Source organism: Carassius gibelio, chromosome A5 (genome assembly GCF_023724105.1).
Source record: "Carassius gibelio isolate Cgi1373 ecotype wild population from Czech Republic chromosome A5, carGib1.2-hapl.c, whole genome shotgun sequence".
In the NCBI taxonomy this organism is placed as follows: Eukaryota; Metazoa; Chordata; class Actinopteri; order Cypriniformes; family Cyprinidae; genus Carassius; species Carassius gibelio.
In genome coordinates, this window is record NC_068375.1 from 39,896,790 (window position 1) to 39,912,147 (window position 15,358).

Here is a 15,358-nt window from a genome sequence, read left to right on the forward strand (position 1 = left end):
TTCAATAATGAATAACGTGTTTTCAACAAGGAATTTAGATATGTTCACTGTATTTTATTTCTTATGAAAATGTAATATATGAGGGTAAAAATGAGAAGCAATCCATGTGATATTTTTAATGGTGCAGTTTCACATTTCACATGAAATGTGCTACTTTTGCTGTTAGACTGTCACAGCGTGGAAAAGACAAGTGTTTTAAAAGAGCAGAAAGACTTGCCTGAATAATAACATATCGTGTTAAATGTCAGAGGCCTTTAAAATGAGGTTTGCCACTGCAAGTCAAGTATTTTTAACCGGACTGAGCATTGCCCAAGTGCTTGCGTCTGCATTTACATGACTCATTCTTAAATGTAACATATGTGACCCTGAACCACAAAATCAGTCGTAAGTCATTGGGGTATATTTTTAGCAATAACCAAAAATCATTAGGATATTAATTAAAGATCCTGTTCCATGAAGTTATTTTGTAAATTTCCAATCGTAAATATATCAAAACTTAATTTTTGATTAGTAATATGCATGGCTAAGAATTCATTTGGACAACTTCAAAGGTCGATTTTCCCAGTATTTCGATTTTCGATTCCGATCCTAATAAACCATACATCAAAGGAAAGCTTATTTATTTAGCAAAAAATTGACACTCAAGACTGGTTTTGTGGTTCAGGGTCACATATATTAAATAGAGCACAACAGATTGGACATTTTTTTTTTAGCAGCCTTGATTTTAAAAGTTTTTTTCTTTCATTTTTTCCCATAGGAAGATTTAAAAAAAAAAAAAAAAAAATTCTTTGCTGAAGACTTTTAAGCCATGAACAAGCCAACCAGCTACAACATGAATCATAACTTTGATTTGAAGCAAAAAGCAAAAATTGGGGAAAATGAGGGAAATAACTATAGTCCCAATAAGCATTTAAGTAGTATTTAAGATTTCAGTAGTTTCAAGGCATATGGAGACGGACTCTTGCAGTGGGAGTGAGCAGTTGTGCAGTTTGCTTCAGTTCTCTGATTGGTGGAGATTACTTTGCAGAATCATAGGTAATGTAGCTTTTTACCAGAAATGTCGCTGTTAAATAAGTAAATAATGCAGATGGCGTCAACAAAAGCCGATACCATTGATTAATAATATTGTAGCTCACAGTAGGTCTGTCTTTAAAGAGGTTAAAAATCATGGAAAAATCCCATGGAGAAAATGAATGGGATTTCAGTTCATAGTATGTAATAAATTAGATCTATCAGAACTACTACATACACCATGTTGCTGCCAATTTGCATGTTATAACAACAAAGGTGATAATTTACTCAAGTGCTGTTAAACAAGTAAAGTTTTACCACGAGCAACAAGATGTCAAGGGTTTCTGACAGGAAAGAGAGGTAATAATGCAAGATGCTTTATACAACTCTGAAAACGTGAAATGAGTTGACAACAAGGACTATTTGCTGAAAAATAAAAAAATACTTTAAAATGGACTTAACGGCTGAAAAGATGAACAAGAGATTTAGTCTTTCAGTATCCAAAATGGGAAGGAATTGAGTTTTGTACCGGAGAATCGGCTGTCTTTTATAGAGGAAATGTAAAAAACAACAACAACAAAACAATATGCCAGGAAAATGACAGGACATCAGAAGTAATTGCAGTAAACCTGTTGTAATTGTAACATCTTCCTGTAACTTGCCTTGGTAATAAATCTTCTGCTAAGATCATCTGTATGAAAGCGAACAAACATTTTCTATTTACACTGCCAATGATAGTAAGTGACCTTAAGGCATCAATTTTCATGAAAAATTGGCCATTTGAAGCAACAGTTGGGCATTCAACAATGTTTAAACAATTTCAATTACTGTATATGCAAATGAGAAATGGCCTCCCATGAAATGAAGGAACAGTTCACCCAAAAATAAAAATTTGTAAGAAACAACCCCCATTTAAAAGAGTTTTAACTTTAAACACTCACTTCCAGCTAAAATACTAGTCCACAATCCATAATAAAGCTTCCTCAGTGGAGCTTCCATCCCCTGTTGTCTTCTCATTAAAATGTATCCGTTTCGAACTGTTTGGATTGTTTTTGCTAAATGGTGCTTGATCTGTGCAAATATATTTCAGATGAGATAAACTGTTCACTTCAGAAAGCAATATTATAATATTATTAAAAGTATCTTAATTCTGGAATTTGCATTTTTGGGTGAACTATTTCTTTAATCAATGTTACAATAAAAATTTAACAGTATGCATTCCCAAAATAATAAAAATCTTGAGAAGTTGGTATATTTAGGCACTATGAACATCTTAGCAACCTGCTGAAATTTAGTTGTTATATAAAAAAAAGAAATCTTCTGCCAGGAACATAAATACGAATGCAAATGAATGCTTCTCATTATACATGCATGTATAAGGGCATTAAAAACGAGTCAACTTACAGTATTGTTAAAGGGAAGAAGAAGAAAACTATTCTGAAGAAATAAATGTTGTTTTGTACTGTATGAGCCAAATTTATTTAAAATTCGACTTAATACAAAATTAAAACTCGCAAAGTAATTAGAAACTCTACACTTTCAAGTGCATGGAGAGAACAGATTATGGCATTACATATACAAAAAAAAAAAAAAAACAACAACAAAATAACAGTTGAAAATGCCTTACTGGTAATACAATATAGCGCCAAAATGTATTGTTGTCTACTCGCTTCATCGTGGAGAGCTCTTTGAAATAAAACAGTAAAAGGTTAAACATTACCTCAGACGTTGTGACTGCATTACATGTACAATGCAAAGTTCATACAGAAAGAAAATGCAAAAATAAAGATAAACGTTAGACATTTCATGATATACTTTGGCAATATCTATATCATATGTGAGAGAGTGATAGCAAAATAAGATGAGAGACAGGAAGAAATATCATGCTTCAATGTGTAGTAGATGTGTTCGTAAAACAGGAAGAGTTTTAAAATGTTTGTTTAAAAACACACACACACACACACACAGGAAAGAGAAGAAGATGAGGAAGAGTGACGTCTATGCAGCTGACCGGCGTCTAATGATGAAGGCCCCTCGTTGCAGCTGCCCTAAATAGATCCTCATCTTTGTACTGTCGCTTGTCTTTCTCACCCAGATCTGCAAGAGAATCGAAATCCAAGACAAAGCACTTCAGTGTTTATCCTGTACCGACTTCTTCCAGCATCCAAATGAATCCCAAACAGTGATTTGTACTCCAAAGCCACTGGCTCAGCAAGTAAAAGCCCAGATCTATGCAGTGTGTTATTGATGCTGGCATTAAAAGGATGCAAATGAGACAAAAGCTATTGGAAAGACATCCTCGTACAATTTGATATGGATGCAGATTACAATAAATGAGTGCAACTAAATGAGAATTTTCCTCTTCTGGCCCTTCCAAAGCTGATGCACTTGGGCTGATCTCAATAACCTGCTGTTTATTCCCCCTCTGAGCAGGTCATTAGTTTGAAGAGCACAGTCATTTGTTTAGCACCAATCAGAGGAGAGAATCAGACACAAACCTCATTGGTCCCCACAGAGCTGATGACACAGCTGATCTTGGTGTTCTCCTTGGACTCCAGATAGATTGTGTGACTTTTATGGTACCTGAAACAATACCCGCATTAGTCATTTAAGATCCTCTAGACTGAGAGACCATTACAGAAAATTCCCTTTAGTGGCATGTTTTCAGTCAGGCACTGTATGTGAGCTTATCTCCTCACACATCGCCACTAAAAATGCAATATTTAGGTTAAAGGATTTACCAATAATTATAATTCTGCAATAATTTTCTCACCCTCATGAAAGAATATAAACAACTGATATGCAATTATACATGCCTAAAATACAATTATTTCTGCTCAAGGTATCAATACCAGCTCCTAAATGTAGAAGTTCACTTATTTTTCCAAACAAGAGAATAACATAGATATCCTGTAACCAAGTTAAATTTTACGGTTATCATTTGGTAAATTATACCACCTTCAACCAACAATAAAGTTCTAGTACATATATGCCCACACAAGTCATATTTTTTGAAATACTATTTATTTGAATATTTAGTTCAATTCTGAATGTGTCTATGTTTTAGTTATAATGTCTATTTTGCCTACATAAAACGAAAATGCAATTCTTTCCTTACAAATTATGTAAATTATATAGGGCAGTGTTTCAGACTGATTTAGACTAGCAACTCGCCTTTTTTAACCTATTCACCAAAATCAGTTTTTTTGGAAACCAGGTTACACTGATCACGCTGCATATTTTTGATTTACTAAAAATAACCATTTCACACACATGTTTTGGTTTTTGATTTTTAATTTTTATGTCAAAAAAGCTCTTCTGGCCTATATGTCAGCTTTCTTTTGCCTGCATTGATATTATAGGATTCTCTGGTTCTAGATGAGGAGACTGAGCACTGAGCTGAAGTATTCAGAGATGTATCAGAAATGTTGTACATGGAAACAACTATTAACAAAAAAATGTCAACAAATTTTTAACATTTTAAACAGGCATTTAACAAACAAAAATTTAATAATGAGTCCCTGTGTATCAAAAATTGCAGTGAACAAATGAATCAGTGTAGCCACCAGAGAGGTTCCCCCACTATTCCACAAAGGCAGTTCACAGACAGTTCTGGGCAGACACATGGTTTGCCAATGCAAGGACGATCAGCTGTCCTTCCTGTCTCCCTGTAGCAGTGTCTTAGGCCTCTTACATTACAGACAGTGCAGCTTATTGCTCCGGCCACATTTGCAGTCCTCATGCCTCCCTGCAGCAGGACTATGGCATGTTCATGCAGGTGATCAGGAACCCTGGGTGTGAAGTGTGAATACATTTTTTTTTTTTAAATCTTTTGTAATAAAGACACGTAGTACAGCTTATTTGGATTACACAAAATTACCTTTACAATGCAGCATCCTGAAAAAGGGACATATCTTCTTTTTTTTATGAGTTTGTGTGTGCTTCTATGCTGCAGCCCGTGATATCAATGGAAATAGTTTTTTTTTAGCATTATTTCTCCATTTAACCTCATTACACTACACTAGAATACCTCAATACAGAACTGAAACTACATTCACAATTCAGGTAAAACAATTTCTTTTACCATCATTTACTATGAAAAATATGCAGCAATGGCATACAGTAGATTCAGAAATGAGGAAAGAACTTAGGGCTGCACCATTATGACAGAAATCATAATTGTTGATCAGTCCCTTGAAATTGTAATTGCGATTATTAATTACATTATTAATAAGATGAAAGCTGTTATACTAAAACTAAAATACGTAGAAAAGAGAATAAAGCACACAGAATAACATAAGTGTACTTTACTAATTTGAACGATTAATCGCCACTTTGAACAATTATGTTATTGTGCCATCCATAATTGTAATTGCGATTAGAAACTCAATTAATTGTGGAGCCCTAAAAGAACTGCTTATCAAGAGTCGCTTGTTTGTGAATCAGACCTTTCATACTGTATGTTTGTTTCTGGCATGCAACCCGCTGAGGAGGACAACTTAAACTTAATAAATTGTAATATTTTTGTTACATAACATTGAATACAGACTGCAAGCTCACTTTTACAAGTCAAGTAAAGTTTGATTTATTTTGCTGTGGCATAAAAGCAATAGTAACAGTGACGGTTGCCTTAGCAAATGCCACTAATTAGAGAGGGAGAGCTTGTCATCTCTTAAAACGCAGTGCAAAGAGAGAGCAAAAGCAGCCTGTGGCTTCAACCTTCTCACATAAACATCCTCTGGAAAAATTCAGATTGCAGCATAACTAAACCTCTCCACTCATCATTAAAAAAGCAGAATAAAACTGCATTTAATATACATGCAACATTATACATTTAATGCCTGCGGTATCACCCTAGACCACATTTCCTCCTCCACTTACGCTCTCCTCGTCTGCACAGAAATATTCCGGTTGGATTGCATTGCTGAAAGCTATGGCAGCCCACTGTCTAAAGGGCACGACTGGATAAATGCATCCTGACACTCATAAAAATCCAGAGGCATTCATGATGTTTAATGTCACAAATGCACAAGGCAAAGTAATCTTCAGACCCCATCCTAAACCACAAGCTTCCTGTGCACTTTGATCACACAAACAATGAAATAAAGATTTATATAGTCTGTACAGAGTATTGCATGCCAGAATATGTGGATCCCCATGCCCATGATGTTTGCATTATTAAATATCACAACACAGACGACGGTAAATACCATGTCAGCAATGCATGACCTGAATCCTGGCACAGATGTTGCCTCAAGGAAACTACCCCTTGCAAATACATCACATACACAACCTTAAGTACATAACTAATGAAATAACAGCAGTAGTAACTGAGATTTTAAAGATTTTAAAGATAGTGCCTTATTAAAGCCCAAATACAATAAAAAAATCTGAAAGCAACAAGCTTCAAATATTCCTTAAATAACCTCTTCTACATGCCATGTTACTTTAATGCTGCAATCATCATCTACAATATTATCGATAGATAGATAGACAGATAGACAGACAGATAGATAGATAGATAGATAGATAGATAGATAGATAGATAGATAGATAGATAGATAGATAGATAGATAGATAGATAGATAGATAGATAGATAGATAGATAGCATCAGTTCAGTCCAGCTCTGTGAAGTGACTTTGTCCTTTATGTAAACTATAATATGTTATAATTTAAAGTCCGAAGACCAAATGCTCCATCTTGTGGACAGTATAAATACCAGAGAATGATACCAGAGATTTTTTGGAGGCTTTAGGGTCTTGCAAGAATCATAGGGTCAACTGGTACAAGCAGTAAGTACACCATTAATTTCAACAATGTTTCATCAGGGCTTTTCACACTATGTTTTACCCTTGGTTATCATCTGCTTAAATCAATATTATTTAGTCACTAACCTTATAAATATGCAAAACAGCATGTTACGTCAGAGTTAAGAAATATATTGTGTGAAATCTTAAAACCAGAATAGTGTAATGAAGTCTGAACTGTGTGAAGCATGATAACTCAGAGTTACATTCACCTGGGGTTAATAATGTTTGAAAAGCCCAGTAGAACACAGAGTACCTTACCATCTCTTATCATAGTAGAGTTTCCCCTCCTCTATCCGTGCCTCATAACGCTGGGATGGGGTGTCCACTGGAGTGGATGGGAGGTGCTCTGGAGAAGACGGGGACGCTGGAAAACATCACACAATCATTTTCAATTCATTTCCAATTTATTTTAAAGCCGTTGTGGCTAAAATAAACTGAGAGGAAATTTCTGTAAAAATATATGGGGAATCACCTCTAAAAGACAAAACGTCCATACCTGGTCTTTTCGGAGATTTAAGCTATAAAGGAAATGAAGCATAAAAAGAAGATTGTTTTGATTTTATTCAGTAAAATAAAATAAAAAATAAAAAAAACGACAGACATGGACAAACAACTTCATATCTTGGTCAAACACTAATCGGCAGCAAATCCAGTGGTATGTCAGAGTGAAATAGATATTCTCTATATCTTATTTTTTGTTTTGAAGCATCTGAATTTTCTCATGCATCACTGACATAATGACATTTTCAGGGGATCTTACTTTTTTATTACCTACTAGAGAGCTTTAAGGAAAGGTTATATATATATATATATATATATATATATATATATATAAACTTCAAAGTCAAGATGCAAGTCATGTTCATCAGCTTTTGATGAAATGGAAATTTTGATGAAACTTTTTCTATCACACTTTTTCTCATCTCACACCCTGCAACTAATTATGCAAGTGTATTATAATTTGATTAACAATGATATTGCTGTAGAATGGGACATATTGAAAATTAGGCAAAATCATACTCTGATGTGGTATCTGTGAGGCAGAGAAATTTGTACTTAGCTAGACTTTTATGGGGATTCATAAAAATGAAGCCAATTGCAATTTAACTGAGCCGTAACCTTACCTTGTTTAATGTTCTTAGATCCTCCAGGATCTGTTCATCAGTGAGTAAATAGTTTAACTGGGGTGAGGATAGTTAAGATACCTGATTATGAAAATAGAGGTAATTTACATTATGAAGTCTTAAAGGTACAGGAGCAGTAACAGGCTTTTTAAAGTGCCCATATTATGCCATTTTAAAGGTTTCTAATATTGTTTTGGGAGTCTCCTACAATAGGTTTACATGCATGCAAGGTCAGAAACACTTTTGTTTTCTCAAAATATGCATTTAATATCACCTCACTCTCCAACAATTCTCAAATGACTCGTTTGAAGCAGTAATAAGATTCAGTCTTTCTAAACCCGTCCTTTCTGTGATTCTACTCTGCTCTGATTGGTCAGATGGCCCAGTCTGTTGAGATTGGTCTACTGCATACAGCACATATTCTTTGTAGCCTCATATTTCGGGAAGTGAAAATCAAATTAATTTACTTTCACAGTGCAGGACAGAGCATCTTTGTGACATAGTGTTAACCAATAACCACACGAAAAAGCTACTGTGTTTGAGGCCGGGGTCAAGTTGTAGAACACAAGCAGGCATTATGCAAATGTGTTTCCCCGTGACATGTAGCTGTTAAGGAAGTGGGATTTGAATACTGATGACTCACTTAAGCTGTTCAGGGTCAATTCTTTCTTTTTGGGAGACAAAAACTTATTTCCCATGTACTTTCGGCTTTACAACTTTGCAGATTGTTTACATTCACATACAGCTACATCGAAATGGAATAATAGGGGCACTTTAATACTAAAGGTAAGAGAGAGGTGGTAAATCTTCCTGTAAAACTGCACTGCCAGAGAATAAGACTAACATTAGAAATGGACTTCAGGGAATTAAATAAAATAACGAAGAAGGGTCATCTTCTAGACGATAGAAGATGACCCGTTTAAGTGATTTATTGGTGGCTTCAGTGTTTCATGTGCTCGGTCTCTACGGTTATGTGAAGGATATCAGGTGCCGGCTTTCTCCGTTTGTCTGGAATGGGCACAGGATCATTGGGTCGTCTCCGGAGCTTCCGGGTCATAATAGGTTTCACCTCCATGGAATCTAAAATAAATGAACAGACAGCCAACTAGGTTTATGGGTTTAAAGGAATATCTTGCACAAAATAAATCAATAAATAAATAACTCAAACTTTGAGAATTGTAATGAATGGCATCTGAGGCTTTCAACTTTAAAAAATGATGAAAACAACTCAATAAAAGTATAATTAAATTCTTCTGAAGTCACACAATGGCTTTGTGTGATCAAAATGGAAGTATTTTTTCACTGCTGATTGTCCTCTCCAGTGAGTTAACCACACTGACTGGATCAGAAAGTCTGTGTTTTGAACTTGTGAACCAGTTCAATCGGATCTGTTAACAAATCATTCAGTTTGCTTTTGTAAATTAGAATAACTCAAAAGAATGGTGCATTTATGAATTGGACATTGCTACTTCTCTCATGAACTCAGGAGCATTTTATCACTTTCATGGAGCTTTTGTGTCTTTTTGATGCTTAATAGTCCCTCAGTCTTTTTTCACTGCTTGGAAAAAATATTCTCTTATTGTGTTCTGCAGAAAAATAAAAAAACTCATTCAGGTGTGGAATGGCATGAGAGAGTAAAGGATGACAGAATTTCATTTTTGGGGGGAACAATTGCTTCAAGATTTTTTTTTTCTTTTTACATAAAAGAGAATAGCTAAATGTTCAGCTATAGGAACAGAGTCTTTTTCGCGGCAACAGCAATACTAACAAAGGCTTGCACAAAAACTATCTCAGGTTCATTTTTCTATCTGATCTCTCTTTTTCACTTTCTTACCTCCTGTCAGCTCCATTGTTAATTTCTCGTTCTCGATCATCTTCTTCTTCTCTTCCAGCTCTGCAATAAGGTTTTCCTTCAGTTCCACTTTCTTATCGTCAAATTCGTTCACCGCTGCTTTCTTCTCTTTTATGTAGTTCCTCTCCACCTGCTCTGTCTACAAGACATTTAACAAAAATTAACCTGTCATAGCTGTTTCTTTCTGCAGTCATAAATCCAGATGCATAAAATATATCATTTGCAGCTTACCTCAAGTTGTAGAAAGAGGTCTGAAAAGATAAAGAGATTGGAGGAGAAGAACAGAAAAAATCAGAGCAAGCACAAATAAGAGAGAAGCATTAATAATTAAAATATTAACCGTGACATTGAGCTTTACTATAAATCATCTGTACCAGCATTACGCAGTCTCTCTTTATACTGCTGATCAAGCTTCTTCATTCTCTTCTGGTACTCCTGCAGCGTGCCTGTGGAAATGCATAGGTGATCTAATATACTAATTTTTACTTTACATTTTTAATCCACAGAGATGTATTGTTCACTTGCTACAAGTTACAATCCCATTGGAATAATCTGTCTTGATCAAGAGCACAATGGTGGTAGATTACATTATTTAAACAGCCTTTTGTTTCCCAGCCAACTATTAGGCTACAACATCTTTTTAGACCACTATTCATAAAGCCAGGACATTATTCTCAAACAACAACAACAATAACAACAACAATCAAATTCTATTATATTTTTAAGGTATCTTTTCTTCCCCAAAGAAAAGTGTAGGTTTTTATTTTACTTATTATGAAATTGATGATGTACAGCCACATTTGTACTGTATATTTGTACATTTGTAAGTAAAGGTAAGTTTAATTTCAGCACCCTTACTTATTTAGACATTCATTATTAAAGTGCTTGACTACAAAATTACTTGAGTATTTATTTTATATATATATATTTCAATAGTGAATGAATGTTCTTCCAGTCACCTTCTTGCAGTTGTTGGAGCTGTCTTTTCAGGGATGCCAGTTTGTCCTGATACATCCTGAAATCAAGACGAAAACTAAATATCTCAAAGAAATGATCCTGTTTTATTTCATAGTATGCAAATAATAGCAGAAATGTGTCATACACATGATTTTCACAGGAAAGAAAGAAATAAAGAAAGTATAGATTGAAAACTTTATATTAAATAGATATGTGCTTCATTAAAAACAATAACAGTTTTTTTTTAAGTTTAGAAAAAATGGCAGTGAGTTGTATATACTTGTGTGACATAGCCAGTACTGTAATGCAGTTTATTTCATTTTAATAAGAATACTCAATTTGTGTATCTCGTCATGAATCAATGCTAGTCATTAAGTACTTACTGTTCTTTGATTTCAACATAATCACCCTCATCATGTTTGGCCAGATCTGTTTCACTGGCATCTTCCGTGTCTATAATAATAACAAACAATATAGCAACACATTATACACTACAGGATATGACAATTATGGTAGAACTTGACTATCTTGCACAAAACCAGGACTTGACCCAACCAAACTACTGATGCCAACCACCTGGCCAGAGTTTATTGAAGTGATAACTGCACATATACAGCACCATCTAGCGGGCAGACATGGTATCTCAATGTCATTTTCTATGGTAATTGAACCAGATATTACATGTTGTTTGCAGACTTTTTCTTACCAAAGGAATTATTATATTATATTATATTATATTATATTATATTATATTATATTATATTATATTATATTATATTATATTATCTGCTATCTGGGAACTGTCACAAGTTGGTTCTAAAACTAAATTAGACTAGATTAGATTCAACTTTATTGTCATTGTGCAGAGCACAAGTACAGAGCTAATGAAATCCAGTTAGCATCTAACCAGAAGTGCAAGAATATAGTGTTTTATATACATAAAAGTGCAGAGTAAGTAAAGCTATGATATACAGAATGTACAGTGGAGTTGTTATATATAATATTGAGCAGAGTATATACAGAATATAAATATGAAAGCAATGTAGGGATTGTATGTACAATATGAACAGAGCAATGTAGGATTATATATACACATTATGAATAGCAGCAACATAATTCTGAAGTACCAATATTAATCATAGATGCAAGATAATTAAAATGACCAATAAACAAAGCCCACATTTCAGCACTAATGCAAAGACAACTATCATCAGCTCCTAATGAAGACACTTGCATTCATGTAGATGCATTTATCAATTAATTAAAAACTTTACTTTGTACTTGTGAACTCAAAGAATCCCTAAAAAGGTGCATCACACTTTTTACTAAACTATTAAGAAGCAGAACACTGATAATAATAATAAATGTTTCTAGTAGGCTACACCAAAATTAAGCATATTAGAGTGACTTCTGAAGAATCATGTGACAAAGACTGGAGTAATGATGATGAAAATTCAGCTTTGCCATCATATTATTTTAATGTATTTTTTCCTGAATTTCTGATCAAATAAATGCAGACTTGGTGAGCATAAAATACTTCTTTTGAAAATCTTACTGACCCCAAACTTTTGAGTGATAATATAACATTTTCCTACAAAGAGCTTGAATCAAAAACATTTCTGCAAAATTGTTTAAGGATAGTTAACATATTGACATTAAGTTTTTTAACAGTGAAATTTCCTTTAACATTTCTATATCTGTATGAAGGGGGGCAATTTAAATTTTACCACTTTAAACTTTTTGATTTCACTACTTCATTTTAATTGTCCATTTGACCAATTAAGTTTGAAAAGGACAAAAATTATTCACAAAAAGAGAGATTTGTAGTTTCTAAATTAAAGCTGCGGTAGGGAACTTTTGACGCCCTAGCGGTTAATAAACAGAACTGCTTGCGTCTTGCGGAAGAACATCGTAGCCGGAACTACTTCTCTCTGTTTATGTCTATGAAGAATCACAAAGGTACTGGGTTACTCCGCCGCGGTATCCCCGAAGCAATCTAAAATAGTCCGAATATAAACACTTATTATAGGTGAACCCTAGTTATCAGGACAAGCCAAAAACACGGTTTGGAATATGGATTCATGGTGTACTCGCTTATTATATCAATTTTTCTACATTTTGAACACAAACAAAGTTACGGACCGCAGCTCTGATTGGTTATTTTTTACCGGGAGCGATGGAGTTTCTGCAAATGGCAATAGCACCACTGGGAGAAGCCAGAGGGGCTTGATTTTTTCACAGATTATCTGTCTCATATTCTACTGTCAGGACATAATGACAGGTTTAATAAATATGTAAAAAAATATTTTTTTTACAAAAGTTCCCTACAAGCACATTTAATATGAAACCATGATAACAGCATGCACGATATATACAGTACAGTTCAAAAATGAAATTTAAAGTAATCTGCGATCATATTTGTGAGGGATCATATTTGGGAATGCTGTACTTCTCTCAAAATTGCATGATGAACTTGATACATATTGAAACAGTTGGTAAAAACCAACAAATTGTTTATTATTCCAGATTTTCTCGTATTTAAACTATTGAAATATATATATGAGTGGATAGTGAAAACAAATCATGGCATGTAACGTTAAATTCTTATTTCTAATGTGTTTTATGACACCATTAGAGGCTAGCTAACTGAGGGGAGGTCAACTTTAAGCATCTCCAACCACACATTTGTCACCATAAATTAACATGTTACTTTGAAATCAAGTAAGTCCTCTGCTGCACCTGCCTTCGAGGCTGTATGCATGAAAATGAAAACAACAACAACAAAAACATCCTACATATTATTGTTGCTTCCTGACGCGTGCTAACGGCTAACTGATTATCATCAGGCTGTATAGCACAGAAAACATACAACTATGAGAAAATGCATAACCATAACACGGTTAAATGCTTAAACAGCCATCACTTCGGCCTACAAATATCACTATACACATTTAATGACGCATACGTGGTTGCAAAAAGCCAGCGAGCTCTAAAATAAACAAAACAACTCGACACACATGTACACACTTTCTGCATGCTTACTCTTCACAGAGCCAGTATTTCATTACCAAACTACAGCCAGTTGACTCAATAACAAATTAAACATGTCTTTCGACCCATAAATCATACGTGAATGGGATTAAAAGGTAAATTAACTAAAATTAGTGTGCGTTATCACCTTCTTCCGAGTCTCTTCCTCTGAAACTGCGATCTTCATCTTCATCCACACTGTCTAGCTCCTCCTCGTCGTTATAATAATCCACCATGGGTGACAGTAAAGTCGAGGCCATTTATTATATTCAAAAAAACAGAAAATATTGCAGGAAATGCTTGTGTGTAAACAATCACACTGCATCAACGACAACGTTTTCAGTCTGGATTCGAGCCTCTTTTTTCAATGGAGGGTAGGCCGAGGAATCTGATTGGTGGAAATGTTCCAGCAATGCATGCTGGGAAATGTAGTTTGAACAGCTTGTCCGCAAGTATGACATAAGGGAAAGAAGAAAATGGTAAGAGAGAGAGAGAGAGAGAGAGAGAGTAGTCTCTCCGCGTTTCAAATGTATTGTTGCTATTATCATTCAAGGAATAGGAATATTTTCTGAAGTTGTCTGCTGGCAAAACACTTCTGCTCTTCAGTTATGCACTATTATCTCGGTCAGGTAAGCGTATTAATGTCATTATGAAAAGATATGAAAAAAAAACATGCTCATCTATAATTTAGTGCCATTATTTTTCTGTAAAAGGAATTGTTGATTTTCATTTCCATCCCACAAGCTAGTTTAAAGGGTTGTGTTCCATTCATTGTGCAAAGTTCATGTATTCGTCATGCATTCACATACGTTTTTGTAATTGTTTATCATCATTATTGCCAGTTATGTTTTCCTCATGAACGAGCATGTATTAAGTGAAATAATTGATACTGACTAATTTATAAAATGTAAAAAATGTGTATAAGAAATATATTTAAAACTGATTTCTAACAGCATCTCTCGATTGTGTTGCAGAAAACAGGCAAACTACTGCTGCCACTGCTAAAAAAATAACAACATCAATAATAAAAGACATTAGAGAACAAATAATAGTAAATAACTAAATTAGAAACTTGATACAAATTACAATAAGAAACACACTGTGCAACAAAATGGGAAGAACAACAATGACATAAAAAATAATAATAATAGCTAATAATAACATCTAATTGTACTACAACTAATAATAATAATAATAACATCATCATAAAATATATTTGTTAGATGATTAGTTAGCTATTAGATTCACAGATTGGAATAACAGGTGTTTAATAATACATTAAGATTCAGCAAAACCATTGCTTGGTCAGACACATGGTACACAGAAATATTGAAATATATTATATTAACTGGCCATTGGAGGTAATCTACGTTTAATCCTCGATCTAATTATCATCACACTAGTTTATAATCCTATCATACGCTTTTTCAGGAATCTGCAAATGTGTCATCTCTATTGTGTCTGTATGACTTGTTCCTCACTCAACCGGCAGAGGGCGGCGTTGAGTTTAAAAGCGGGTTGACTCTCGAGCTCGTTTGTCAGCGCTGTTACCTTGTAGCAGGTACGATGGGGT

At 34.4% G+C, this 15,358-nt stretch overlaps 1 protein-coding gene across 2 annotated transcripts; it reads right to left on the minus strand.

Annotated features, from left to right (window-relative positions):
- Positions 1–2,463: 2,463 nt before the first annotated feature.
- Positions 2,464–14,168, minus strand: LOC128014949 (sin3 histone deacetylase corepressor complex component SDS3). Of its 2 annotated transcripts, none has more exons than XM_052598738.1 (12): positions 13,934–14,168; positions 11,139–11,208; positions 10,758–10,813; positions 10,173–10,244; positions 10,030–10,049; positions 9,781–9,937; positions 8,931–9,026; positions 7,947–8,008; positions 7,319–7,340; positions 7,081–7,186; positions 3,510–3,594; positions 2,464–3,108 (listed from the first exon to the last, which is right to left on the minus strand). In XM_052598738.1, the coding sequence occupies exons 1-12, from the start codon at positions 14,043–14,045 to the stop codon at positions 3,010–3,012; spliced, it is 957 nt and encodes a 318-aa protein (XP_052454698.1). In that variant the 5' UTR covers positions 14,046–14,168; the 3' UTR covers positions 2,464–3,009. The 2 variants fall into 2 exon arrangements, with proteins under 2 accessions (XP_052454698.1, XP_052454697.1); XM_052598737.1 differs by having other exon boundaries at positions 7,295–7,340; positions 13,934–14,167.
- Positions 14,169–15,358: the final 1,190 nt, after the last annotated feature.

Excerpts from the sequence above, each read along its gene's own strand:
- LOC128014949 (XM_052598737.1), bottom strand. The coding sequence starts at position 14,045 with ATGGCCTCGACTTTACTGTCACCCATGGTGGATTATTATAACGACGAG. Across the intron at positions 9,027-9,780 it reads AACAATGGAGCTGACAGGAG|ATTCCATGGAGGTGAAACCT; the intron begins GTAAGAAAGTGA and ends CATTTATTTTAG. Across the intron at positions 7,187-7,294 it reads GGACGTTTTGTCTTTTAGAG|CGTCCCCGTCTTCTCCAGAG; the intron begins GTGATTCCCCAT and ends GATGTTTTCCAG.